This window comes from Penicillium antarcticum, assembly GCF_028974205.1.
Source record: "Penicillium antarcticum strain IBT 31339 chromosome Unknown utg000002l_segment0_segment0, whole genome shotgun sequence".
Classification (NCBI taxonomy): domain Eukaryota; kingdom Fungi; phylum Ascomycota; class Eurotiomycetes; order Eurotiales; family Aspergillaceae; genus Penicillium; species Penicillium antarcticum.
Window position 1 is genome coordinate 956,472 of NW_026695300.1, and position 27,717 is coordinate 984,188.

At 48.6% G+C, this 27,717-nt stretch overlaps 12 protein-coding genes across 12 annotated transcripts; 8 read left to right on the forward strand and 4 right to left on the reverse strand.

The window, feature by feature from the left end:
- Positions 1–1,587: 1,587 nt before the first annotated feature.
- On the forward strand, positions 1,588–3,878 carry N7508_001347 (uncharacterized protein; the record flags this gene model as incomplete). Its single annotated transcript, XM_058459413.1, has 3 exons — positions 1,588–2,049; positions 2,113–2,598; positions 2,652–3,878. The coding sequence occupies 3 exons, from the start codon at positions 1,588–1,590 to the stop codon at positions 3,876–3,878; spliced, it is 2,175 nt and encodes a 724-aa protein (XP_058322945.1).
- A 1,120-nt stretch (positions 3,879–4,998) lies between these two features.
- Positions 4,999–6,766, forward strand: N7508_001348 (cytochrome P450; the record flags this gene model as incomplete). Its single annotated transcript, XM_058459414.1, has 8 exons — positions 4,999–5,123; positions 5,178–5,430; positions 5,509–5,623; positions 5,679–5,770; positions 5,826–6,137; positions 6,204–6,314; positions 6,384–6,544; positions 6,598–6,766. The coding sequence occupies 8 exons, from the start codon at positions 4,999–5,001 to the stop codon at positions 6,764–6,766; spliced, it is 1,338 nt and encodes a 445-aa protein (XP_058322946.1).
- A 172-nt stretch (positions 6,767–6,938) lies between these two features.
- Positions 6,939–8,672, reverse strand: N7508_001349 (uncharacterized protein; the record flags this gene model as incomplete). The annotated part of the gene is made up of 1 exon (XM_058459415.1): positions 6,939–8,672. One exon carries the CDS (start codon positions 8,670–8,672, stop codon positions 6,939–6,941), a length of 1,734 nt encoding a protein of 577 aa, XP_058322947.1.
- Positions 8,673–8,889: 217 nt separating this feature from the next.
- Positions 8,890–10,095, forward strand: N7508_001350 (uncharacterized protein; the record flags this gene model as incomplete). The annotated part of the gene is made up of 1 exon (XM_058459416.1): positions 8,890–10,095. The coding sequence occupies one exon, from the start codon at positions 8,890–8,892 to the stop codon at positions 10,093–10,095; it is 1,206 nt and encodes a 401-aa protein (XP_058322948.1).
- A 1,216-nt stretch (positions 10,096–11,311) lies between these two features.
- N7508_001351 (carotenoid oxygenase family protein) lies at positions 11,312–13,065 on the forward strand (the record flags this gene model as incomplete). Its single annotated transcript, XM_058459417.1, has 2 exons — positions 11,312–11,398; positions 11,452–13,065. The coding sequence occupies 2 exons, from the start codon at positions 11,312–11,314 to the stop codon at positions 13,063–13,065; spliced, it is 1,701 nt and encodes a 566-aa protein (XP_058322949.1).
- A 614-nt stretch (positions 13,066–13,679) lies between these two features.
- N7508_001352 (MFS transporter) lies at positions 13,680–15,539 on the forward strand (the record flags this gene model as incomplete). Its single annotated transcript, XM_058459418.1, has 4 exons — positions 13,680–13,982; positions 14,043–14,229; positions 14,285–14,781; positions 14,847–15,539. 4 exons carry the CDS (start codon positions 13,680–13,682, stop codon positions 15,537–15,539), a joined length of 1,680 nt encoding a protein of 559 aa, XP_058322950.1.
- Positions 15,540–15,586: 47 nt separating this feature from the next.
- Positions 15,587–16,360, reverse strand: N7508_001353 (uncharacterized protein; the record flags this gene model as incomplete). Its single annotated transcript, XM_058459419.1, has 1 exon — positions 15,587–16,360. One exon carries the CDS (start codon positions 16,358–16,360, stop codon positions 15,587–15,589), a length of 774 nt encoding a protein of 257 aa, XP_058322951.1.
- A 580-nt stretch (positions 16,361–16,940) lies between these two features.
- N7508_001354 (ACT domain-containing protein) lies at positions 16,941–17,357 on the forward strand (the record flags this gene model as incomplete). Its single annotated transcript, XM_058459420.1, has 1 exon — positions 16,941–17,357. The coding sequence occupies one exon, from the start codon at positions 16,941–16,943 to the stop codon at positions 17,355–17,357; it is 417 nt and encodes a 138-aa protein (XP_058322952.1).
- A 608-nt stretch (positions 17,358–17,965) lies between these two features.
- On the reverse strand, positions 17,966–20,298 carry N7508_001355 (putative chromatin remodeling complex subunit (Rsc9); the record flags this gene model as incomplete). Its single annotated transcript, XM_058459421.1, has 2 exons — positions 17,966–20,214; positions 20,271–20,298. The coding sequence occupies 2 exons, from the start codon at positions 20,296–20,298 to the stop codon at positions 17,966–17,968; spliced, it is 2,277 nt and encodes a 758-aa protein (XP_058322953.1).
- A 75-nt stretch (positions 20,299–20,373) lies between these two features.
- N7508_001356 (uncharacterized protein) lies at positions 20,374–20,631 on the forward strand (the record flags this gene model as incomplete). The annotated part of the gene is made up of 2 exons (XM_058459422.1): positions 20,374–20,517; positions 20,548–20,631. 2 exons carry the CDS (start codon positions 20,374–20,376, stop codon positions 20,629–20,631), a joined length of 228 nt encoding a protein of 75 aa, XP_058322954.1.
- A 902-nt stretch (positions 20,632–21,533) lies between these two features.
- N7508_001357 (uncharacterized protein) lies at positions 21,534–23,175 on the forward strand (the record flags this gene model as incomplete). Its single annotated transcript, XM_058459423.1, has 4 exons — positions 21,534–21,755; positions 21,820–21,963; positions 22,033–22,276; positions 22,334–23,175. The coding sequence occupies 4 exons, from the start codon at positions 21,534–21,536 to the stop codon at positions 23,173–23,175; spliced, it is 1,452 nt and encodes a 483-aa protein (XP_058322955.1).
- Positions 23,176–23,614: 439 nt separating this feature from the next.
- On the reverse strand, positions 23,615–26,217 carry N7508_001358 (putative C6 finger domain protein; the record flags this gene model as incomplete). The annotated part of the gene is made up of 4 exons (XM_058459424.1): positions 23,615–24,501; positions 24,551–25,584; positions 25,640–25,752; positions 25,819–26,217. The coding sequence occupies 4 exons, from the start codon at positions 26,215–26,217 to the stop codon at positions 23,615–23,617; spliced, it is 2,433 nt and encodes an 810-aa protein (XP_058322956.1).
- Between the last annotated feature and the right edge of the window lie 1,500 nt (positions 26,218–27,717).

Consider the following 27,717-nt stretch of genomic DNA (forward strand, 5'->3'; position numbering starts at 1 on the left):
GGTCTGTACTGTACATTCATATGTACACACTCGTGCCAAACCGAGCCCTAAATTGAAGTATTTAGCTATCAACATCAACCATGCGGCCTGAAAACTCGGAATTGCGACTCGCCCTTTAAAGAAACAACCCCGGTATTTCGCACAGAAAAGTGAAGCAACTGCTGATCGAAATACAATTCACCGAGGCAGCCCGAAATAACTCCGCGCACGGCCCGTCAATAATTTCGCCATTCAATCGTGGACTATAGAACTGAGGCGTGAAAGATTGAAACCCTCTAATTCTCTAGAGCAGAATAGTGTAATGTGTCCACAGTTTGCCCACCTTGCACAATTCCTTGTCCTTCACAATCATAATGAAGATCTTCGCAGGATGGGTCTTTCGATTGTGCAATTCTTGGCTTGGCTCGGGGGAACTACCCCAATGGAGGCGAGAACGACGATCCCCTTCGCGGACAAGTCAACCGCTTCATTTCCGTCACGGATGATCTTGTCTGCTCTTCTTTCATTTGTCTTGATCTGAGCATTCATTATGGTTTGCCTCTTAACAACAATGATCTTCGTTATTGTTTCAGTATGCCTGGTCTTCGTATCGCCTTGCTGTTGCCTCTAGAGTCGGGAAGCTCTATCTGCCAGTATGTTGCAAAGCATGAGATTATTTGTTGCTTTCTTGTTCTCATAGAGAGAGATATATTTTTGCTTTCATTATCATATTCTGCCTCACTTAGTCAACCTTTTATACTCTGCGGATATGTCCAGCCATTTCAGCTTATGCAGATTGCATCATAGAGGCCTGCGCCGGGAGTAGCACGGCTCATTCATGACAAATGTGGCTCTCATGAGCCAACACTTGATCTATGCTTCTATTGAAGTAAAAAGACGCCAAAATGGTGGCCAAATAATGGCCTGTGAAATCACGATTCAATGATTTTTTATAGTTCCCGATCGCATCCGACCCCTATCGCACTATCTCTACACGCCAAAACTATATCGATCATTTGATCTTCCTTCCCACTCTGGACGAATAGGCTCTAACGATCCTCCAGTTTGACCGTATTTCCCAAAAGCAATGGCAAGCGTGGAACAGTCTCCCATTCGCAAATACAAGCTATATAGGGTGCGATTACGGAGAGATAGGGATGTATTGACCCGCTTAGATGCATGATAATTCTTCCAATTTTGTGATGATTCCAAATGCGCTCAATTATCAGATTGATCGCTTTGTATGCATATAGATATGTTTGGGGGGTTTCTTTGCTTTGCTTTAGGGGGGTTTGCCTGGGGACTAAGTATTCGTCGCTTTATACTAAGTTGAGTTTGAGGATGTGCATAACTCGAAGCACGGGGCGTCTGCAGGGGTATTGCACTATGCAGAGAATATAAATTAAAGATGCTATACTCTCAGCCTTGAAGATCATCCGACGAGCCATAAATTGCTGACTGGTCGATGATTGGTCATCCTAGTGGAGATCCCGATAGCTTGGGGCCAGAACCTCACTCAACTGCTCCTCGCACAGTCCTGCTCGATGTCCACTCGATCTGCGAGAAATCCACCGTCACAGTGGAACACGACACTTTTTCAGCTTCAGTATGAGCTACACCGTAGGCCAGGTGAGCATCGAGAAAGCTTCGCGCTCCTCCGCCCCGCGGGTGCGACTCACCTGCGAGGCCTGTCGTCAGCGCAAGGTGCGATGTGACAAGCTGAGCCCCTGTACAAGCTGCCAGCGTCTCGGTCTTGTCTGCGTTCCCGTTGAGCGTGCACGGCTTCCAAGGGGGCGGACGCGAAAACCCGCTGAGCGGGTCGGGGGCTCGGACAAGGAATTGTCTGAGCGGGTCGCGAAACTTGAGGCCCTCTTGAGAAAGGTTGCGACTGAGCGTGATGGGAGCGCGAATCCTACGGCTACTGAGGCTTCACATGCTTCGGCTGAGGTCAGGACGGTTGATCCCGATGGGGCCGATCACAGTGAAATTCCCAGTCCGAATATCCCACATCGACCTCGTCCGTCGACTACTTATATGGGAATCTCTTTTTGGGAGGATATTATACAACAGGTTCGTCTATCAGACAGACTTGTTGCATTTTTAGTCAAAGGAAAAGACTAACTTGATGGCCAGACACAAGAATTGCGCACAGTTTTGGACGACCGACTAGAACATGATAATAGCGATATCAAGGACTCCACGGGTTTTGGATTGTCTCTTGTGAGCTCGGAGAGTCCAGAGGGCTCATCAAACTCGCCTCATGCTAACCGAGGAGTCTCTCTACAACCTCACATCCGGCAAAGGTTGTGCGAGATCTATCTAGCAAATGTGGATCCTGTGTTCAAAGTAATACATAGACCAACCCTACGAGACTTTTTAAAGGACGACAAGCCATACCTGGATTATGAGCCAGATCATCAGGCGCCGGCGACTCTTGCATCAGCGGTGTATCTTGCCGCCGTGTGTACCATTGACGATGCGGAATGTCAGTCGTTGTTCAATGCTGACAAACGAACCGTGATTGCAGAGTTTCAGAAAGAAACTGAAGGAGCTTTGGCAAAGGCAGATTTTGTCACCACGAATGATCTCGCTGTTTTGCAAGCATACGTCATCTCACTAGTAAGTATCATACCCGCTGTGCAACATGAGATCCGTATCTAACCTCTAGTTAGCTCGCCGCACGATCTCAGGATCAAAGCCGAAGAGTTTGGACGATGCTAAGTATGGCACTCAGAGTGGCGCAAGCACTATCACTTCATCTTGTCGAGCCACCATTCTACGTTACACCCTTTGAACAAGAAATGCGCAACCGTGTCTGGCTAGGAATCGGCATCCTTGACATAGCCGCCTCTCTAGACCGAGCATCTGAGCCAATGATGCAAGCAATGTGGATCGACTCTCACCCACCCTCAAACATCAACGACGAAGACATCTGGTTCGGCATGCCAGGACCAGTTCCACAGCATCCACCGGGCACATTCACAGACATGACCCACTCCCTAGTGATAGCCTCATCCTCATCAGTCACCAGATCACTCGCATTCGCAGACTTCATTGAACCAAAGGCCGTGGAACTAATGGGCCAACGCCAACAAGCAGTCCATAACTACCAACAAACAGTCGCAACCCTCCTCAGCGGTTGCAGACCCGAGCAATCCGACTTCCAATGGTACGCACAGAAATTAGCCGGCGTGATGAGCAGCTGGCTGCAACTAGCCTGCCTACGACCCCTCTACAAAAGCAAAACCTTCACACCACCCAAGATCCACGGCGACGCCCTCCTCAAGCTAGCAGCCGAAAACCTCCAAACATCCCAAGAAGCATACAGCTACCCAGGCGCCGCGCGATGGCGCTGGTTTGGCTCAATGTGGGTCCCATGGCACGCATTAGCAGTAGCAATCGCCGAGCTATGCGTCTGCAAAGACCCATCAATAATGTCCCAATACTGGTCTGTCGTCAACGAAGTCTACCAACGATCCCGATATGTCATCGCCGATTCACAACAAGGCATGCTCTGGAAACCAATGGAGCGACTCATGACACAAGCCCAAACACGACGGAAAGAACTCCAAGAACAAGAGTCGGCCAGCCAAGCAATGTCTCGCTTCTCATTCAATGAACTCGCTACCGGATACATGCCCCAACAACCACAAGCAATACCCCAGTCTGTACCGCCACCGAATATGCTCGGTATGGACGCAGCTATTAATCCACAGACGGGAATGCACATGGCTGCGCCTCCGATCACGTTTGAGAATATGCCCTGGGCGAATGTCTGGGAAGCGATGGATTTCAATGATACAACCTTCGTCCCACCGAATGACAATGCTTGGCTGAGTTATGAGAATTTCATTGAGAATGTTTACGAAAGCGCTGATTCTATATTTTTACCGCGATGAGTGATGTGATGTGATGCGTTTTACTTTCTATGAACCTTGGATATATGGAGTGGTGGACTTGTCTATACAACCATAGCACATGCAATATATACACACACCGGTGTTTACACCATGTGACATAAGTCATCTTTCCTGTTACGTTTTAGTGCTCACCCTTCCCGCTTTGGGGTCGCCAATTAGAGCTGAACATGGCCCGGGGTATCCAAGTACCTAGCCAGCATAACCTTTCAATGAAGTATGCCAGAAGTATATTGGGTCACTCAAGAAGCGTTGTGTTCTTCGAGACCTTCAGATCTTAATAGCGAGCGGAATCCACTCTTAGTCGCAGCTTATAAGAAGGTCATGTGATGAGTATCAGTACTTGCCTAGTACGAATGCACAAGAACGCTGCTGGGAGAAGATAATTTGATTATGTGGACATTTGTGCATAACATCATACAGTACTGTAGATAACATGCACAACAAGTGACACGGAAAAAAAAATTGCAGGGAGGACACAAGTACCTCATGTACTGCAGTACTTTTGTCATCGATCTCGTGTGAACCTAGTGCAATAGTAGTGGTGATCCTAAGTCAACCAGGATATAGATTCAAACTTTCCACCTTGCGCATATTTGATCGGGCTCTGATTTGCGTATAGGTTTACATACAAAAATCGACGGGGTAGTTCGTATTGGTGAGTATGGAGCGAATCAAGACATGCATCGAAGATCTTATCTGACAAATGGGATGTATCAAATGATCCAGTGGCTCAGGCATATGATTCTATGTCAGGCAGAAAAGGTACAATTTGATATGTCTCTTATTACCCCGCATATCCCCTTCATACTCCCTTTATCTTTGAGCTTTTTGTTTTCATCCAAGCAATACAATATGGCGCAGTCCCCTGTGCAGTCGTTGCTTACCTCGTTGCTTTCATCGCCTGTAGACTTATTCTACCTAACCGGAGCAAGCCTGCTTGCTTGGATAGTTCTTACAGCGATCCAACAGGCATGGTTCAGTCCCTTATCTGATATTCCTGGTCCGCGACTCGCTGCTGTCTCTCGGCTATGGCTCATGTGGCAGGATGCCTTCTGCAATGGGGCCGCGACTCAACTTCTTATGAAGTTACATCAAGAATATGGTAGGGGATCTCTCTGTTCTCCCAAATAGGCGTCGTTCCAACGAGCTTACTCTGCTAGAATCGGATATAATTCGGATATCCCCGAACCATGTCCACATTAATGATCCAGACTTTTACCACAGGTTTGTCAAATAAAACCAATCTCGGCCATTTAGACAACGCTAAGCACTCCTTAGAATTTATAAAGTCAACTCAGACTTCCTGAAAGACCCTGGCTTTTATCATGCCTTTGGGATGCGCGGATCACTGCCCATGGAACTCGACAATGACAAAGCTCAAGCTTTGCGCAAGCTTCTTAATCCTACACTAGCAAAGCCTAGTGTCGATAGAATGGCTGAGATGGTTTACCAGAAAGTTCGGCAATTCTCCGAGATAACATTGGAGAAGAAAGGAAGTATCAATATACGACCCGGTTTTCAGTCGCTGTCTGTAAGTACACTCTGTATAAAACAAATCGCTCGTTTCGTTCTGAATCATGGTTCAATCTGACGGTTCCCAATCATCTAGGCCGGTATTATCTGTGTGTGCTGTTTCGGGCGTGAATTCAATATCATCACCGACGAGGACGATCCAGCAGGTATCTCTCAAACAACCGATTTAGTCTCTCACCACCTCTGGAAAGGTAAGTCTCAGTTTGTATTACTGGATTGGCCAAACTAATACTCACATTGAAAAAGTACACTACCTTCCCTTTCTTGCAAGCCACCTAACAAATGCCCCCAACTGGATGAAACGGTCACTCTTCGCAGGGTATCACAATTTCCGAGAGGTAGGATAGAACATTACCGGCATGTTGATATTTCTTTTGCTGACCAAGAATAAAGCAATGTGTCGCGCTGGTACAAACCACGCTGAACGCGCCGAAAGACTCTCGAAGAACAGGCATCATCGATACCATGCTCGATGCGTCTCAGGCTGGCACCTGGGAATCGCCCGACGAAGAGTTTCTGACTGATCAGATTTTCTCGTTGGTATTCGCCGGGATAGACACGTCTTCTATTACAATGACTTCTGCTTTTTATTATATTCTCTCTTCTCCAGATGTCCTGCTGCGGCTACAGGACGAGCTCCGCGGGAACACCCCGAATATTGAAGAGACGTATGATTGGAACAAAGTCCGCCAACTTCCTTATTTGGTAAGTGGATCTTTTTAATTCTGTGAATACTTGAAGAAAATAGCACACGGACTTACAGTATGACAGAGTGCGATTATCAAAGAGACCTTGCGCATCAGCTCCCCGGCTCCAGGCAGGTTTCCGCGTATTGTTCCACCCGCTGGGTTACATCACAAAACTAGCTTTATACCAGGAGGAGTAAGTAGATTACTCTTTCTGGGACTTCGTGGAATCGATGAGACATTATACTAATGAATTCATACACAGACCGTCCTATCCAGCTGTATTTACCACATCCATCAAAATCCCAACTTGTTTCCCGAGCCTGAGAAATTCCAGCCTGAGCGGTGGCTTGAACAGGATAGCATTGGGCTTGAGAAATACCTTGTGGCTTTTAGCAAAGGCAGCCGATCTTGCCCGGGAATTCAGTGAGTAATCCTTGTTTATTGGGAGTTCATAATTGATTTCTGATAACATGCAGTCTCTCCTATCTTGAGATCTATACAGTGCTTGCCATCTTTTTCAGTCGATTCGATATGGAATTGTTATCCCCTAGCAAGGACGAAGGTTTGGCTTGGTCCGATCACGGCGTTGCGGTGTTTAAGTCTCCTGTCAAGGTGAGAATCGTTACGGATCATTGGAGAAAGTGAAGACGATTCTTGCAACACACACAAATTATATGGGATTAATCATGTGCTACTTTGTATCAATTGCTTGTACTCCGATCTTCCTATCATTGAAAGATTATGTAAAGGAAGACCTATCTGAACTCAAACATTGAAAGCAACATATAAACAACAGAGCTCAGCCCATGCATTAAATCTATCCCCTCCGAGTAATAGCAGCCCCAACCCGAAAATGTTTCAAAAACCGTCCCCAAGCAACCTCCCCTTCAATCTCACCAGCAGCAACAGGCCACAAAACCCGCCCAGCACCATCCTCAAACCCAATCGGACATCCATCGGCAGGCACACACTCTGGTGCAGCACTCATGTAACCCGGATCGACAGAATTCATAGCAACACGCCGTTCCTTCCATGCAGCCTGTGCTTCTGTCTCTGTGATCATGTTGATCGCAGCTTTGGACATGTTTGTGTGAACGTGGTGTCCGGCTTTGCTTTGTGATATGGTTGTATCTTCTAGTATCCCTTCGCGGGAAGAGACGTTTATTATATATCCCGCTGGTATGGGCCTGGAGCAGCTTGACGTTTTGGGGGGTAGAATTCCCATCACTGGGAGGAGTTCACGACAGAGGATTAGAGGCACGAATGCGTTGACAGAGTGGGCGCTGATCAGATCCGCGTAGGGAATTTGGTTGAGGAACTGTACCCAGGATGATCTTGAGGGCTCCTCATCTTCATCATTTGTTGTTCGGAGGCCCTTTGTGGCTACTCGGTTTGTAGGTGGGGTGTCGATGGCATCTTCAATTTGATGCTGTGGGTTGTTACTTGTGATGCGTGGGATCCAGGTTGCTTGCTGTCCTCCTCTCACTCGGGGTGTATATTTGCCATTCTCGGATTCCACGAGTAAGGCTTGGGCCTGTTGATCGTCTTTGAGATTGTCTTCTCTAGAGATGGCTCTCACTTCTGCTTTGATTGAATCTGTGAGGGTTTGTGCCGCGTTGTTGATCAGGATATCAAGGGATCGTGGAGTATCAGATGGACTCTCGTCGTCCCAAGCAAAGAGTAATTGTTTGACAATATGCACCAGTCGAAAAGCATCATATGCAGTTCTGAAGTCTGCACCGACCACTTTCAGTCTTTTCTCCCATTCAGCAAAATCTGGCTCTGTGGAATAGCGGGTTGCTGCATCGGCTGGATACCGAGATGAGACGATAACTTTGGCTCCGCAGCGGAGGAGTCTCAATGCAGTGGAGTAACCCAAGTTTATTCTTCCGCCGGTAACGAGAGCGATTTTTCCATTGAGATTGAGCTTATCCGGTAGCGAGAGATTTGAGCAGCCGACATTGAACATGCCGCATTGACGACATAGTGAGGGGTATAGTTCGTGAGAATCGGTGGGCGTGAAACGGTATCGACATATGTAGCATCTTTTCTTCATATCCGAGCCTTTTGGCGCATCGTATCTCTCGAATCGTTCATGTTGTCTGTATCGAGTATTGTTATCCATTGAGAGTTGGCCTTGCAAGGCAACAAGAACCTCAGATAGAGGCGCTGTTGGAGCAACCACTTTGTGTTTTTGAAGATAGTCTAGCACTTTGAAAGTTGTTTCAAACTCATCTGATGTTGGTACATGCATACTATCCATGGAAGTATGTTTCTCGGTCTCAGATTTGGTCATAAATTCCAACTGGCCTAGGTAGGTCTTGATGCCTTCCACAATGCTCTTGCATCTAAACGACCGCAATGCTTTTGAAACTTTGCTGTGCGGCGTGATATGCCAGGCTATTTTGTCAATTAAATCATCTGAAGCAGATGATAATTGGATTGCCAGGTTGCTGGGCACTTTTCTGTCTCGACAAGCTTGTTGATCCTGTCGCAGGCGCTGTGCGATTGTCTCCGCATCTGGCAGATGCAATTCCTCAATGTCTGTCATGATTTTTGATGTTGATTTTAACAGAAAGAGCGACGGAATAAGATAGAAGAGCATAGATAAAAAGCTATGAGAGGCAGGAAAAATCAACGTGTACTTTGGCCCGTGTTTGGGCCCCCACTGAGTCATTTGAGGCACAACATGGCTTTATTCCGCGAGGCTCCACGCTCTTCTCTGTTCTCATTCTGGTCATCTCCTATTCTTTGGCATTTTGGGCAAAATGAGTGATGGGAAATTGGGAATCAGTGGTTTAAAGGTCGAGATCACGCGTCTTCCGACCGAGATCGCAAACCAGATCATCGATGATCTGCGAGTCTGGGACGTCCTCAGGCTGATATTGCTCAGGGACTTTCTGCTCGACAAGCGCATCATGTTGCATCCAATCTGCCGCAACATGTTCGGTGCCGACAAAGAAGCTCTTTCCAAGTGGCAATTCGCTGTTACAGTCTACAGAGAGATATTCACAGCAGTGAAAAAACCAATGGTAGCACCATCCAGTATTAGAAGAAATCCTCTGGGCACAAATATCCACTGCATAGATCCTGCAGACTATCCAGATATCTGGGATTATCTGCGTCATCGCATTCATGATGAGATCGCTCTTCATTGGCGCAAAGCAGATCTAACCCGGCTTGGCGCTGAAAGTCATACCAACGAACATGCGCATCGACCTTGGACTCTCAAGATTCACGAGACTTTTGAAGAGCTCAGAGATTGCTGGGAGGACATCCAGAAAGCAAAAGCCAATTCATACCATCTGAGAGCTGAGGAGCTTTACTGGATTGCCGATATGTTGGAGGCAAATCCGGATATTCTAAAACGCACTCTGGACCCGGAACAAGCACATCGGCCAAACACCACACACATCTTGTCGAGAATGCGGCGTAGCGCTGATGGGATCATGCGAGGCTCGGCCCGCAGGTTTTTCGCTGGCGAACATTTCCGATATGATTTCCTGGGGGTCATTCCATTCGACTCGGCCTTAAGCCAACTGTTGGATATGATGCAGAAGCATGGTTTGATGGAAGCCGATGGTGGCGTGGCGAGCGAGACCATGAATTCAGCTGGTACTGCTTCGCACCCATCTTCCATCATGGATTCAGTTCGAACTGTCATCGATGGAATGCCGAAGTTTTATCTGTTGCCCGCAGGCTGGCCAGATTTACGATCAATTCCTAGGCACAAGAATGCAGCACTGGTAGATGGCGAACTTCTTCGCACAGTGAATACGCCGTGGTCCGAACAGTTTCCTGGAAATGGAGCGGTTTCTTTCAAGGGACCCCATTTCACAACGCTCAAATACGGTGACCATAAAAGCTTCTGGCGGCCAAAATCTCTTTTTTTGGATCCCCATCCTAATATGGAGAAAATATGGCTCATCGCTTTTGTTGAGATTTATCGGTACTTGAAGAACTTGGATGGGTAGCTGGTCTTGGCTGGAGCTGTTTTGTAACCCGTGAGCCTATGATTTAGATCAGTAAAGCGCAAATAGCGACACAAAATGTGACTTACAATGCAACTGTGTTCATGATCACTGTTTGGTTTTTCGGTGTCTATTGAGTCAGTGCAGTCTTGCGTCGAAAAGCCTCTGCAGACGAAGGATAAAGGGTAGCAGGGCCAAGATTCCAGGAGCCAGGGGCTTTGAAGGTATTCGTCTCCAATGCTAGGCCCTCGGTATCTGGATTTTCCAAAAGGACCTGAGATATAGAAGGTAAAGTAGTCTCTTCCTCATGGAGCCGCTGATAGGTGCATCCCCTGCCGCGATGAATACACTCCGAACAAGGAAGCTCGCCAGTGCAAGCTTTCCTAAGACGTGCACAACTATCACAAGCCCGCTTGTGTTTCCCACCACGATCAGGCTTTGGAATAGCCTGACCACTCCCTACGCGATCCTTGCAAGACTTCCAATGTCTGCGTAGTACATCCCTGGAAAGGCATTTTAGTGAGCCACGATGCATGTATGTTGCTTCGGAAGCATATACACACCCTCGGCTGAAATCAGAGCCGCAGAAAGAACAGACATGCTTCTCGGCCGTGTGATCTGATACAAATCATTACTTTGCAACCATGTCATGTTAGCATACAACGTACGAGTCAGCGCATGGCGCTTCATATGATCCATCCGTCGAAAGGTTGACTGGCATTTGTCACATTTCCAGCTCTTGGCTCTTGGACGGGTGGTATTTTGTCGCCGTCGCTCCATGGAGGTTTGGCGTCGGTTCGATAAGAAGCCGATCTGCCAAGGGGACCTCGGATGTTGTGGTAAGCTGCGTTAATTTAGGACCTGAAAAAGAACACGGAAGATCGGCGTGAATCGAGGACTCTTGCCGAGATCTCTCGCTTGCTGAAGTTAGTTGGCGGACTTGGCGAAGTTTGGAGTGACGATGGGCTGGAACTCGGTAATTCGGGGGTGGCGATTGGACGTGCAAACGGGGCCGGTGCAGCCGTCGCGATTCCCCCACTTCAACATTGCGCCGAATTATCTTGTATGAGATCAGGGGCTCAGTCTGTCGGGCTAGAGTAGTTAGTTCAATATATAAAGAAAGCGCTCTCTTCAAGATGCCTGTTCCCAGACAGACATTAACCACAAAACATAACAAATCAGATCGATCACAATTCACAATTCACAATTACTTCAAACCATGCCTGCTCTTCTCGAGTCAACACCAGAAATGGACTGGTCCCAGAAAACCAGCGACCACTATAACAACTGGCCTACTGACAAAGGCGTAAGTGATGCGTGGTGGCCCGCGAAGTATACATACTAATCCCTGCACTCTAGTACGATCCCGAATACGAACAACGCGAACCAGTTGAAATCCCAGTCACCGGCCAGTTCCCTGCCTACGCCGCGGGAGTCTTATACCGCACTGGGCCAGGAAAGAGCCAGATTCAAGCTGACAACGGAGAAATCCTGCGACTAACTCACTGGTTCGATGGATTCAGTCAAACACATCGTTTCCAGATCAGAGCCCCGGATGAATCTAATCCATCAACTCGGATATTCTACAACTCCCGGTTTTCGACCGATGACCTGATTGAACAATCCAGAAAGGCAGGAAATCTGGACAAAATCAGCTTCGGGCAGAAGCGCGATCCGTGCAAGAGTGTCTTAGGAAAAGTCCAAAGTGAATTCGAACCTGAACCTCAACCCCACCCCGGTCCAGCGAGTGTCAACATCGGCGTTACTCTTTCGATCAATTTCCCGGGCCTTGATACGCCACCAGGCGATGATTCGACCTCACGCTGGACCAACTCTGAGGGAATTCGAACTCTCTATGCAAAGACCGACTACAATGCTTTGAAGAAGCTTGACCCGGAAACCCTGGAGCCAATAGGTCTGGCCTCGCAGAAAGATCTGGATCCCGAGCTCTCGGGGCAACTGTCTGCGTCGCATGCTCGATCCGATCCCGTCACTGGAGACATGTTCAACTTCAACCTCACTCTTGGACAGACCTGCACATATCGCGTGTTCGGGGTATCAGCGTCCACGGGAGAAACAACAATCCTGGCAACTTTTGACGCCATCCCAGCCTATCTGCACTCTCTCCTCATTACCGAAGACCACGTTATCCTGTGTATTTGGAATGCGCATGTGAACCCACTGGCAATTGAAGAGTCTTTTATGTCTGCCATTTTACCAACAGATCCCAGCCAGCCCGCAGTATGGTACGTGATTGACCGCAAGCATGGCAACGGTCTGATCGCAACATACGAAAGCCCAGCCTTCTTCTGTTTTCACACTATCAATGCCTGGCTCGAACCGTCCAAGGAAGATCCAACCAAGATAGACATGATCGCAGACCTTGTCAAGACCGACAGCTCTAACATCCTGCAAACCCTCCTATACGATAACCTGATCTCTTCACGAGATACAGCCAAGGATTTCCAGAAGAACAGGAATGATTCCTTCCGTGCTTCGATTACTCGATTCAGATTGCCCAGGATTCCATCTGGCCCAGAGTCTGATATCAAGAACGCATCGATTGAGTGGTCGGTGTGCAAATCCTTGTCACCCGAGCTGCCGACAATGGATCCTAAGCGAGTCACACAGAAGCACCGATATGTTTACGCTGTCACCTTCCGTGGAGAGTCTACTTTGACGGATGGAATCATGAAGCTTGATTGTGACACTCAGCAGGTTCGACTCTGGGCTTGCCATGGCCAGTCTCCTGGTGAGCCTATCTTTGTTGCCAATCCTGAGGGGACGAGCGAGGATGATGGTGTACTTCTCAGTGTTGTTCTTGATGGTACCAAGAGTAAGAGCTATCTACTTTGTCTTGATGCGAAGGATTTGACTGAAATTGGTCGTGCGAACGTCGATGGGGCTGTTGGATTTGGTTTTCATGGCCAGCATGTTCCGACCTTGGGTGGTATGCCGACTGGTGACTACTAGGAGCCGGGAATTTGGATGATTTATTCTTATATGTTATTCATACGATTTTTTGGGTAGGGATTTGTCGAACCTTGGAGGAATCCATGTACTTTTTTTTAATTCAGAATGCCATCCGACGTGCAGATTTTGAAATAATTCTTGAACGTCACTATTGAAGTTTCTCTTGGGTGTAAAACTTTGTTGTTTCTAGGGAATTACTCTGTTGTAAATTCGGGGCCTAGATCGTCCGGTGACATCAACCACACAGAACACCAAGTCTGTTGTGATTGCAAACAACCCCACTAAATATATTTATAAGTGCCGCAGATATGAGATCACAAACCAGAGAACCTCATCATATTACCCTTCGTCATCTTAACCGAAAATAGGACGAGCTCATAGGCCTAGGATCAAAGATGATACAGCCCCGTCCGGACATACGGATTTACGGCGTCGAGATATAGTTCTATACGAAGTACTTCGACCATGGGAAAATCTCATTGACAGCCTATAGATACGAATGCGACGTTACCAGAAATAACCTCAAGCTCGTTGAATTTCTATCTGTCCCGCTTGCAGCTATACCAGAGCTCAATTTCTCAATTGGCCAAAGCCCGGGAGACATACCCATCTCCATGGAGATCATTCGAGACACCGCGTTCGGAAAGCTGGTGCGCCTCTTCTCACATTTCCGATGCCTGCAATATCCTGAAGAGCGCGATTCAGCAATATGGCCTGAGTGCCTCAAGACTGATTACTTGCCGAGAGAAGAGGAGCTTTCCACTCCAGTTGTCAACGATGAAAAACCCGAGGATCTCGAGACCTTTGGTCTCTATACTGTTATGTCACAGGCTTCCAGGCGGATGTCAGGTGTTTCTACACTAAGGGAGAGTGGTAGGCCGCTTGTAATCAGTTGGAGGGGAGCCGATGACCCTGAGGTGAGCCCTCACCAGTATGATGCTAGGCTAGCGTAACAACACGCTAACTTTCCTATGCAGGACCCTCAAAATTGGAGCACGGGAAAGAAGTTCTTTGTTAGCTGTCAAATTTGGCTTCTTACTTTTGCTGTCTATATTGGCTCTGCTATCTATACCCCCGGTATACCGGGCGTCTCGGAGCAGTTCGGAGTGAGCAGTGTAGCAGCGACGCTAGGTCTGACCCTTTTTGTCTTTGGCTACGGTCTAGGTTCGTATCAACCGTATACAAATCCGCAACAAAGTACTGACCTCTTTATCTATAGGACCGATGGTCTGGGCACCACTTTCGGAAATTCCTATGATTGGCCGAAGCCCAACCTACGTACTGACACTGCTCTTCTTCGTGTTTTTCAACTTCGGCGTGATATATGCCCACAACTTCGGCATGCTATTGGCTTTCCGCTTCCTTACTGGATTCCTTGGATCACCTGTTCTAGCAACGGGGGCTGCATCTATGGGGGATATGTGGAGCCCCAGAAGTCGAGATTACATGATTGGTATCTGGGGAATGTTTGCCATCTCCGCGCCAGTCCTGGGTCCTATGCTGGGTGGATTCGCCGCTTCTGCGGAGGGATGGACGTGGACTATCTGGCAGCTAGTCTGGGTGTCGGCATTCGCTTTGGTCCTGTTATTCTTTTGTCTGCCGGAGACCTTTGCGCCAAACATCCTTGCTCGCCGAGCTCGTCGGGTTCGTCGTATTACGGGCAATTCTCAATATATGTCCGAGTCAGAGATTGAGATTAGTGAAGTCAAGCCCAGGGTAAGTGAACTAATATCTTCTCAAACACCATGCACAATTTCTAATTGAAAATTCCTTCACTTCAGGATGTCCTCTTCGAAGCTCTCATCCGGCCGTTTCAACTATGCTTCCTCGAACCAATTGTCTTTATCACTAATCTGTACATTTCTCTCATTTATGGAATCCTATACACTTGGTTTGAGGCTTTCCCGATCGTCTTCCAGGAGCTCCGCGGCTTCAATCCAGGTGAAGGTGGTATGGCGTTCCTTGGAATCCTCGTATCAACCTGCTGTATTGTCATCCCAGCCTATTTCTACTGGAAATACCGCTGGCAGTCCAAGTACTTTGATGCAGATGGCAACATCGCACCAGAGATGCAAATGCCTCCGGCCATCGTGGGCGCCCTCGCCCTCCCTATCTCTCTCTTTTGGTTTGGCTGGACAGGCAACTTTGCTAGTATCCACTGGATCGTCCCTATCATCGCATCTATGCTTTTCGCCGTTGGTGGATGTTTGATTTTCAACTGCATCTTTTGTTATCAGGCCCACGCTTATCCTAAGTATGCTGCTTCCGTCCTTGCAGGCAATGATTTCATGCGCTCATCATTTGGTGCTGGATTCCCACTTTTCGCAACAGCCATGTTCCATAACCTGGGTGTTGGATGGGCTTGCACTCTGCTTGGCTGCTTGACTCTCCTATTTGTGCCTTTCCCATTCATTCTCATCTACCGAGGACGAAGAATTCGGATGGCGAGCAAATACGCGCGACATGATATTTAGAGTCACAATAGTCCCATAATTTTCTGTTAATGTACATTCCATCACCCTTATTCACCTGGTACTCCAACCCCAGACACCTCCTTACAAATCTTCAGCAGCTCCTCCTGTTTAGCCACAACCCCAGCAGCAGGGTCAGGCGAGTCCGCGCCCCGAGGGTTAAAGAAAGTGCCACTCTTCAAGCTGGCCAAATGCCCCTTTCCAGAAGCCCATTCAGCCAAAGCCTTCGTTGGCTTATCAATACTTCCCGGAGCCATCGAACCACCCATCTTAGTCCTCACCCAACCGGGATCCATACTAACAACCTGAATGTCCTCACCCCACCGTCTCGCAAACGCATTAGCAAGCATCATATCATGCATCTTGCTATCACCATACGAATGCGACTGCGTAATATTACGCATGGAGTTATCACCCCCGTAATGACTATCAGAGCTCATAAACAGCAGCCGCGATGTCGGCCTGTCCATAAGACAGGTAAGGATGTATGGCGCGAGCGTGTTGACAGAGAAAACAGCCGAGATCTTGTCAGCGGTTATTTCTCGGCTGGATGTTGCGCCGAAACCTATGCCTGCGTTGTGGATGATTGTGTCGAAGGGGCCTTTGCCTAGGTTATTGGCTTCTTTGGCTAGGTTCTTTGTTTCGCTGATTGAGCGGAGGTCGCCTACTAGCACTGCTTCGGCGTTTGGAACGGCCTTTTTCGTGTGTGCTGCGCGATCTGCATTGCGTGCGTGTAGCACAACTGAGTGGCCTTGATCTGCGAGGATTTTGCCGGCTACTTGGCCGATTCCGTCGCTTGAGCCCGTGATGAAGATGCGAGCCATGTTTATGTCTTTGAAGGTTATGGTTTGGTTGTGGCTTGGTTGTGTTTCTTAAGAATCTTCTGATTTTCGAAATATTTATGGCAAGGAACTCCTAGGCTAAATATCCATTGATGATATCATAAAGATGAGGAATCCTGCGTCCTCATTTTGACAGGTCTGCCATATGACGTCAAGCATCTATCACCGAATGATATTGAAGCATTTTTCGATTACCGCGTAGAATTGAGCAAAGAAACCATAGGAGAGTCATGCCTTCCTGAAGGCCATTGAAACTCATGTCCTAATATCTCGTCGACTTTATGTATCGTCTGCCTCGATAAACATGAAACTAGCCAAGGGCTGACCATCTTGATAACTTGCCATGAATCTCTAAATTTTAGTACTGAATATCTACTAATTGAAAAAAATCTACTGGGCTCTCACATTTGTATAGTCCCTAAGGCCATACCCATTCCTCGATGTTGACCAAACTTTGCTCCGCTAACCACGCCCTGTAGACTACAACTCCACTCTTCCATACAAAACACCTCACTCCCCCAAATCAGTACCCCCAATAATTAAACAAAATCCCAATACCAGAATGTCAGGTGAAAACAACCTCCAAACCCTCCTAGCAACAATGCAGCCAAGCCTAGACCCAACAACCTACGTCTTCCTAACAACCAATCAACCCCTCCACACACTCCCCCTATCAACCCTCGAACCCCAACTCCTCGTCAAAGAAGACGAAGGCACAACAATCGTGACAACAAAGTCTCTAGCCAACTCTCATGGCTTCACTGAATCTACCTTCCCCTGCAAGAAGATCACTCTTACCATTCACTCCAGCCTGGAAGCGGTCGGACTCATCGCTGCTATAAGCAATCGACTAAAGGACCATGGGATCAGTGCCAATGTTGTGAGTGGGTATTTCCATGATCACATTTATGTACCTGGCACTAGAGCTGAGGATGCGATGCGGGTTTTGGGGGAGTTTGCTGGTGAGGGCAGCAATTGAAAGTGGATGTATTTACTCGCAAGTTCGAAAGACGAGGTCCGGTTCTATCCAGCACGAAAATGAGTGATAATGAATCAATTGCAAGCCCTCTAGGACTATCTACCCCAGATATATGGTACACCATACACGGAATGAAAAAAAAAAAAAAAAAAACAGCAAGCAAAACCACAAGACGAAAACCGAGAAGGAAAAACCCAAGCGTCAGCGAACTAAATGTAAGACTCGAATTTTTATCTTTGACTTCCAGAGACGCCGAAAAATAAAAGATAAGAAGAGTTAAGCCAAAAACATCATCCACCCACCCCACACCCCTTGGAAACTCCGCTCTTAGGGTGCATTTTTGCGCGCAGGTACATGTATTAGCATAAGTCGAAAAATAATGACCAGCCGTGGAAAATCAAAATGGAAACGAGAAAACACAGCCAGCCTAGTTGTTGCCCTTTAATGTTGTACATTGAGACAAGATACAGGAGCGAGAGAACCAGAGAGGAACGGTGAGAACACGAGTAATCAGGGTATTAGTCGTACAGATAAGGAAGTTGATTTCATGACAAATGGAGGAAAGAGAAGATGTGACGTTGGTAAAAGATTTTTTTTAGGAGAAAAGCTCAGTAGTCGACCTCTTTTTCAATCACCATAATGAGTTCAGTCAATTCCTTGCGCAGGGCGCGGTTTCGGTCCCAGACTTCGACGATCTTCGGTCGTTGGCTGGTGAAGCAGGCCTTCTTCCAGGGTAGGCCGCCGTATCTGGATGTGGTGCGGTTGGGGAGCCCGCGGGCGATGTTGCGCAGGACCAATGCGGCCTTGTAGGCTACGCCGAAGGGTTCGCCCTTCTCGTTGATTGGTGTGTCCATGTAGAACCACTTGCGTACGATGCGCTCCTGCAGAATTGCGCGCTTGGAACTTGGGGGTTGGGCATCTGCGGGACGGTCCTCCGGCAAATGCGAGGAAACGTGCCCCGCAACCATGGATGTATTGGTGCTGGGGCCAGATGCTCGGAATCGTGCGCAGTGGTCCCATTGACAGGTGTGGATGGCTGTCTCTGCGGGATCCAGCTTGTATTGGCCTTCAGTTTCTGCTGGTTCGAGGCTCATGTGGTCACCAAAGACGTGGTTCCGTAGGTCTGTCGGGGATGTGAATGCGCGTTGACACATCTTGGATGGCTTGGAGTTATCGGCCCATCGACAGTAGACATAGGGGAATGCCTCGAAAGTATGGGCGATCTCCAAAGGTCGGATGCCCTTGATAATGAACTTGGTGGCAGTGCCCGGGCCGTTGATGACCTGTGCCTGTGCATTCGTAAAGGTGTTACTAACATTCTTGATGAACTCAGCGGCAGGTAGGACACCACCGCCAGCAACGCGAGGGTCTGCAAATCGGCTCTGGTATGCTTGCCATAGAGCAATCTGTGTGATCTCGCACTCTGCATCTTCAATGAAGCAGCAACGCAGCCACTGTGAGCTGCGCTCTGGTTCCGACAACTCCATCAGCTTCTCTAAGAGTTCAGGAGGTACGCGAGGAATGTCAGTTGGGGGTGGTGCAACTTTTTCTTCTTGGAGGACAGTCTCCTTCCTAGTTGGTCGTGCCTCGTAAGTTAATAGCGCGACCATGCGTGGGACGAATACAATTGGGAAGTTGACAACATCCATCAATGTCTCGATGTTATCAGGGCTGAGAGTATATTGATACCATAGGTCCAGCGCACCGCTCAGGATATCCTTGTCGAGGTCAAGAAGAGTGTGGTAGTATAATTGTTGGAGAGTTGGTTTTGCCAAACTTTCCATGGACCGATTGGCATCCGCATCATCCAACTCGGTACCGAAATGGGTCAGAGCCCAGAGAGCTCGTACGACATGCGCGCGGTCTGGGGAGTCGATGCAATTCACAAGAGAGATCCAGAGGGGGTCTTTTGGGTCGGTGCGCAAGAACTTTGTGACTTCTTCGGCGATGTCGAGAGCGTCGTTCTTGATTTCGTTGAGTCGGGGCTGGCTGGGTGCATTGATCAAAATGACCAAGAAGTCTCGCAATAGACCCTTCGCGTAGCGTGAAACATAGAATGCATTCTCCTTCAGTAGAACCATGTTCCTCAGCACCAAGGTTGCCTCTTTGATGTTTCGGAGTTGATGATTGAACTCGTCAGTCTCGAGGCTGTCAATGGGAAGGTTGACTGGGATCTTTTTGATCTTATCGAGGAGGTCCCGTGTGCCGTGTAGCGAGTTAAGAACATTGACACGGTCAATCGGCTGAAGAGGATCGTACTGGAATTCCCATTTTACTCCTGTACAGAGGTGTGTGATGTCCAGGGCTTTTTGCATGAGTGTCTCAGCAAGTAGCGGGAAACCTTCAAACTTGAACTTGTCCCATCGCTGATTTGAGATTTGTACGAGATGATATAATGCGAAGTCAACTTCGTCTGGAATACCTGACTGTAGGCCATAGTGAGCGCGCTTGTAAATATGGTCGGCTGAGAGGGCGTTAGTCCATTGGGATATTCCACGGGATGAAGGGGTAGACAGACTTCGTGGGACCTCCAAAAACTTCAGGGGAAAGTAGGGGTCATAATAATCCAGTTGTCGGGGCGCCTTCGCTGGGTCACGGAGGTTGGCGAACAAAACAGGTCGATTTCCTGGGGTTGGAACTTCTCGTGTGGACATAGGAAGCTGTCTGTGGTCTTTTCCTTCCCAACTGTCGACTGCAAATTGCGAGTTCTGCGGGTTTGCGGCAGGGTTGAAGGTCACGGGGTGGGGACTCGTTGATGGTTGGGGTGAGGTGAAGTCATGTTGGATATGTGACCGACGAGCTGGGGTGGTGTCAGGGATGAAAGGTTGGTTGACCTTCGGGGCCTGGCGCAGCCCCTCTGTGAGCTGAGTCAGTATAGTCGCTTCAATTCTCCCAAGTGGCAAGTTTTCTTACGTCGTAAAGAGGTGCGAGGGGTAGACATGGTGGAGGATGAGGCACGCGATAGTTTTGCGACGTTCGCAATTCCAGCCCAGTTGGTTCAATGAATCCGGGGCAAATGAGACGACTGGTGTCACTTTGCAAGGCCGAGATCAACCAAAAATACAGCTCTGTGATTGCTCAACTAGCGATTCCGACTGTCACGCCTGGAGGTGTCCTGCCCTTGATGCGTCTGGCAGCAAACGAGGAAGGCGAGTTCGCTGTAATTGCAAGGTTGTCAAATTCGTGATAGAGTTTCGTGTTTGCAGGCTCGCACAACGTCTATGGCCCAGCAAAATCTTTGGTGGATGAGTGGGATATCAAGAATGGTGACTAGAGTTGGGGCGCAGGGTTCTCGCGCGCGTTCGAGTGTCAAGACGATCGAGGATGCGACAGTGAAAATAGCGAACGGCTCAGCTGCAATGGCGGATCTGAACGTAAAGTGAGGTTGCGCAGATATGACAGGTGTCAGTGACAGGAGTACAACGTGAAATAATAATCAATGCCTTGCGGCCCTGGAGGGCTGTAGCTGGGCTTGCGATCAACGGCATTGATCAGCCAAAAGTCCGCGCTCTCAGCGCGTTGCCGGATTATCAGTTGTTCCATCTTTTATGCCTGATGTTTCGGGCTCCAACATTCTTCCCTATCAGGTTTAGCGCAGTGCTGTATGGAATAGTTCATGGTGGTCCTCATTCATGAGATCGTGTTGAAGATTGTTTTCGGGGGCTTTCCTCGAGTTAGAATGGGCTGCCCTATCTCGGTTTATTTACCTCCTCATGGCTAATCATGTGCGGCCGTTTGACATTTCGCAGAGATCAGGCCCTTGATGTTGAGCATGTATATTTATAACTCTCTGTTTTCCACACAGACTGAATTGTTGTTTTTTGCTTCTGACCATGTAAACTGACTCTAAACCTATAGCTTACATATATGATACTTGGGGCTCCCAGGACTCCACAGCTTGTTATGATGCACAACTACAGCAAAAGAAGAGATATCTACCGCAGATAGATTGGCATCAGAAACATTAGATTGGAATAAAAGAGATCATATCCAAAATTGCAACAATGTGTAAAATTCCAATCATGGGATACTTTCTCAGATTGGTTCTGCTGAGGTGACCTGCCTCTCAACCATGCTGCCGTACCCTCCACATTCAACTCACCCGACAGTCGTTCATGGGCTACCCATTGCCCCCTAAGCTCATAGTAAATTGAATCTTATCTTTTGTGTCCCATCATGCAGAACTTGTGGCCACCGCAGTCACACATCTCCCAGGTCCTTCGCCTAGCGATTGCCAAGTTCTCCCATACCACCACCGCCATTGACCACATTGGACCCCTTACATGGAATCATGTCAGTGGCAATGAGGACCTAGTTTGCATCTTTGAGAAGATCCACAATGGTGATTCTGTGCCGATAAGATTAATCCAGCGAGTGATTCGAGGCAATGTCATTCTGGTATCTTTCCATCACACGTGCACATTGACTATCAAATGCTGACGCCGGTTGTTTCCTCTACTAGGAGGAAGTCAATCTCACGAATCTTGTTCAAATGGCTGCATTGAGAGCTAAATCAGACATGAATGGCTCATTGCCCAAGTTTCCTTTTGCCGCTGTTGTCAAGCTACCTTGTCTTGCGATCAAGTATCCTGACGGCGGAAACCATGTGCGTATACTCTTTGAGTGATCATCTCTTGGGGGTATGCTTTAATGGTCATTCTGCTACAATCTTCAGATTCGTCGGTTCCAGATCAAGTTCACGACGGAAGGCGACTACAACACAGCTCTAGCCATCTTGGGCGAAATCGGATGCTTACTGACCGAAGGCAATACACCTGTTCCGCGACCAACCCCCTCGGTATCATCGTGGACATCTGGTCACCTTTCACATGCACCAACTATCATGAACCCATCAACTTCAATTCGCAGCATTGGTGCACCTTTTCATCATATCGGTACATATGGATCTGAAAGAACCAGTAAGCACCAACTTTCCTAGTCCAAGAGGCATTGATCTAACAGTTTGGCTATTGCAGCACCTCTCCGGGCATCATCCCCTGCGAGCACGGTGTCCTACGCTCCCTGTAGATTCGGTCCTCGTCAACCCACGTTCAATCGTCCAACTCAGAACATTGAACCACCAGTCATGGCTCCCTTCCAATCTACTCATATTCCCCATGCACAATACCAAGAACCGGAACCATCCAGCTCTCAGTTGTCTATAGTCTCAGCAATTCACAACCTGGACCAGCTAAACCAGATGCTGCCTCCAAAGCGAGATCTACCATTCCAAAAGCCACCGACAAAGAAACCACGCTCTGCCAGCGTGACTCGAGCCACAGAGAACAAACCTCAGCCTGCAGACTTAGCCAAGTCACAAGAGCAATTTCGCCATTCACTCCATGCAGTTATGCAATCTGAGCCATCAGCTCTAGATACCGGCTTGCCAGAATCCCAGATTCAACCTCCCTCCCAGCAAGCCCCATACTCAGAAGCGAGCCAGACATCACTCGCCGATGAGGATTTCGTATCCCAAGATATTCCTAGCACCAGGGCAATCAAACACTCGGCTCAGAAACGCAGTATCCAGATTGCATCACAGGCAGATACAAACAACGTAGTCAACGACACTGATGGTACGCAGGACCAGCCCTTTCCTATACTTCCACATCCAAGCCCACATGTATCAGCACCGGCGCACACAGTCCCCGTGATGACAGAAGACCATCTGGCACAATACCTAGCTGCGCCCACACCAGAGCGCGTTGCCTTTCTCGAAAACTGGATGTGTGGACTGATCGAAGACGACAGGTTCATGACTCTTTGTCAGGATGTGGAGGGGACGTGGAGGCGGTTTGCGTTTGGGAAGAAGCCATGAGGGTGCTATGATCCGGGTTTGAGAGTTTACTATGCCATATCAACGATCAAGGGTGGAGCTCTTTTTTTAAGGATTTGTTATATCTAACATGGTATATTCGAGCTAGCGCACGGTATATCTGGTCAACACTACGGATTTCATTGAGATGGGATGGAATGATGATGTTGAGAAGTATTGATAGATGACTGACATTGGTAAAATAGTATTTCACTAAAGCTAATATAATCCGACTCCCTGTTCGTCCCTGAATAGCCCAGGAGGGGCATAGGATCCTAGATAGAATACATCATGAAAGGAAAGACCCGTAGCACTCAAATCATGACCCGCCCAGGGAGGACAAAGCAGCAAAGAAAGAAAAAGGGAAAGAGATATCACAATTAAAACCACACAGCACAGGACAGGGGATAGTTTCGAGCACACTCAGCACAGACATGTCAACTTAACGAGTGCGACGATAAATCAAACCAGAGAAGACATTAAGATATCCCTCCTTAGTCAACATTGTGAAATCAACAACAACGCGCCCAGACCCAGCCTGCGACTGTGCAAGCTGCGGGTTAAGATTAGGCGAAGTCTCACCCTGATCATGAAGACCAGGCGGAGGCGTCGAAGGCCCATTCTGACCAACAGAGCCCTCAGCCCCAACAGCGAGATCAGCAAGATGCTGCAATGAGCGCTGCTCATTCGGACCCATAGGCGGCTGGCCGCCCTTATTACCTGCACCAGCGCCGAGGCTCAGATCCGCTTCCTGGAGCTGACTTTCCTGGGACTTGATCCGGCGCCACTCGAGGAAAATGCGGATCTTAGAATCCCACTCTGGTGTCGCGAAGATGTTGGCAAACTCAGAGGGATCGGCGTTGCGCTTAGCGCGGCGTTCGAGAATTTCTTCCAGTTTGTCTAGGGAGGCCCAGCATTCTGGGGCGTGTTCTGGGAGGACGGTTGCTTCGAGAAGGGTCATTGAGGCTAGGGCTAGACTGTGCAGGTCGAAGGGGGAAGGGAGTCTGTTTTGCATAGTTGCCTTGTGCATTTCGGTGATGACTTCCTGGGCGCAGAAGATTATTTCGTAGGGGCTGTAGACATAGACGTGGCGTTTGATTAAGAGGCGGACTGTCCAGTAGAGTTGGGTTTGGAGGCTTTCGTAGAGGGGGCGCGTTGTTGCGTGTTCGGGGAGTTCGTGCACTTGGAATACGTCTTCCATTTCGGCTAGGCGTTCTAGGGAGGAGACTAGGTTTGCGCCGACTATGCGGCCTAGGCCTGTATTTGTTTGGCAGACGTTGTGGTCAACGTTGGCCAGGGTTACCATTTCTGAAAGGAAGGTCGAGTAGGCTGGTGCTGTTAGTATCATGCTGACAGATTGGGAGGGAGAGGTACGTACAGGCGATTCCAGTTGCGATTTGACCGACTACTCTCTCATCTTCGCGGCCACCAATCTCGTGGCCACCCAAAACAGTAGCGTCCGCAACACTGATAGCGTACCAGCGTGCCAGAATAACCAGGGAAACCCAGTTACGTCTGGTGAGGTTGGCATCCGAGTCAACATCAGGATCCGAAGAACGCTTGTTCTTCAGCTGACCCTGGTTCTTCGCTAGGTCGTATCCAAGCTTGTTAGCGGCCTGGACAAGACTACCTTTAGGCACACCATCTTTCAAGACAAAGTTGTCCGGTCCACGAGTGTCACAGTCAATGATCATTAGCAGCAGGGACTGGAGCCAAACAAGGTTGACAGCAGTCGACTGGACCATCAATGGCTGGCGGGTGTGGAAGAGAAGGAGATCCTGGGCATTGTCGAAGCCGTTGATTTTCTCAAAATTACCAGCAACACGAGTCAAGTCGATGCGGGTTGCGCTGTACAGGGCATAGCAGAAGATTTCCTGCGCTTCGCGGTTACATTGGTGCAGAAGCTCCAAAGTCCGGTCTTTGGTGTGAGGAAGGATTGGCAGGAGAGTATGGATCTTTTGGTAGTACGCATCGAGGGCACCTTCATCGAGAGTCACCGGGCTCATGTCATCATCGCCTTCATGTTTAGGCAAGTCGGTTATTTCAAGCCCGCTTGGGAGATCATTCTCATGGCCAGTCGGGTTCCAGAACAGATTGCCGGGTTTTGGTGCGCTGCCACCGGCAACAGTTGGATTGTATGGGTCTGCCGATGTGTCGGACGTATCGAAGGCATTTTGCGAGACACGGGCATTGAAAGACGGCTGCGCGAACGAGGAACTGGGAAGACCCTCGAACACAGAGTATGTTCTCTTGCGATTGCCCGAATTCGATTCCACGGGGGATGCGAAATCTTGGTATCCTCTTGGTAGCGATACTTCGTTCATGGACTGGTACGGCACATCGGGCTGGACAATTCCGGGTTGCATCTGGTTCTCCAGAGTATGGAGGCGCTCGGCAAGTTCTTTGATATATCTGTGTCCCTGTCAGTATGGACAGTTCTTGTTTTGACACACTTGTTGTTTCCTACCCTTTACTCGGACCGCGCTTCATTGGGACGCGACTGAACTGACACACAACGCCTAGACGCCGACAGTTGGAGCATGTTTCGAGACCAGTTTCTGAACTCGCATCGCATCGAACCTGGAAAGAAAACGCGTCTTAGCTTCTGGCTCAAAGTCGCGTTGGGGAGAAAAAAAATCGCGGTACCTTTTTGCGCCGACACTCGTCACACGCTCGAGAGATCTTGGATCGCTTCCGCGCACTTTGCTCGCCATAGCTCAAGTCGTGGTTCGGGTCCACGCCGACCTGCTGACTCGGAGGGAATTGGAGCATGTGTTGGTGCTGGTGTTGATCCTCCGACGAGGTACGGCCCATGTCACCAGCATTGGAGGAACCCAAGACCATGGATTGGCCATGGTGGACACCACTGCCGGACTCACCAAGGCCAGGACCGGAGGTTTCGCGGGACAGTTCGGCGGATAGCAATTCGTCGGCGGTCAGTTGGCGATTACCATAATACGGCATGGCGCCCTGGGCCATCTGCGCACCATTGGGCGATGGGTAGGAGGGCGCCGGAGGCATATCAGATTGCTCGCGAGAGTTCATCACGCGATAAATGACTGGAAAATCCAGATATTATGATGGGTTGTGGGCGAAGCGGGCTTCCGGGAGATGGGGGAAGAAAGTGTAGGACGCAAAATGCCAGAAGTGAAGTTTTACAGGCTAAAAGTTCGCGGGGGAATTTCCAAGGGGGCTAGCGCCGAGGGCGCCGCATTAAGCAACAACATTTGGACGTAGAATTCATATTGATATATCATTTTGAAGCTATATAGATCTTGCCTTTACTTTTTGGGATCGCACGGAGGACGGCCTTTCGTTTCTGCGTGTTGGAGCGGATTAACACCTTTTCCTTGGCGCCGTATTTCTCAGGCATAAATGTCACGGGGTGAGTTGGAGTCTGACCATTGGACAGGGACTTGTTCTTGTTATTCATTGTCTCAGATGTTACCAAGACACTCCAAATAAGTTACTTACTATTACACCTGCCAAATAGACTGGGCTTGAACATATTTGGAACACTTAACTAAGTATGTATCGTGGTTCTTGGTTCTCCCATGCATAAGGCGTTTCAGGTGTTCCAAGGTTACTACGGGGCAACCGTCTGCGGCTCCATGTTACATGTAGACTTTGTCCACGAATTCTTGTCGAAAGTCTTATATCAAGACACTGACACACAGCGATTGTACTCGGAAAGACAACCGGAAGATAAGCATTCTTCCCGAGAAGTCTCGGGTGATTTCCGAATGATTCAATCGCAGTTCCGGATATGTTATCCTCTGATTTGATCTTATCATCTGTGGGGTCGAGGATGCCAGCGAAGTTGGTCAACTTGGCCAACTGGGTCCAGTTGTTTGACTACCAAACAGGACACTCCAGAGACTCGGCGTTCAAGTAGCCACTAAGGAACCCTGATTTCATGTAGGTTCAGTCGAGTTAGCGCTAGGCATTCGATATTTCTCCGCTCTACGCGCGCAAAACTTTACATCATACCGTAAAATTGCACGGTTGGTTGGATCCTCTGACCCTAAAGATAAATATAGATGATCAAAAGCAAGGATTACTTGGAGTACTCTTAGGGAATGAAATCTCTTTATACTGCAGTACAAGGCAATACATGTATAGTAATGTAGCGTAACAATAGACGAACCGGGCCCTTTGTGTGATTGGCGGGATTTGGGGTGCAGATCAGGGCCCGCCGGCCCCAAAAGGCTCTGCAGGCCGCCCGAAGCAGGAACACTGACGCCATCGATGACTTGCATTGTACGGCGTACGAACATTCCTCTTTTTAAGATACACCGGATAGGTATATGGCCCGAAGCACTTGGTTACTTCATCGTATGTCATGTATCTGTACAGGGATTATGGAACGATCTTTGGGCTCCTGAATTCAACACTAAACAGGGTTAAACGAAAAAGTTAAAGTGTACAGATGTCTTACGTACAATTTAGGTGTCAAGGTCGGGATGTGCGGCCCCAGATTTTGCTAGCGAGATCGGTGGGGTTGAGTTCGTACTCAACAATTAGAGGGACTTGACCTGGACTATG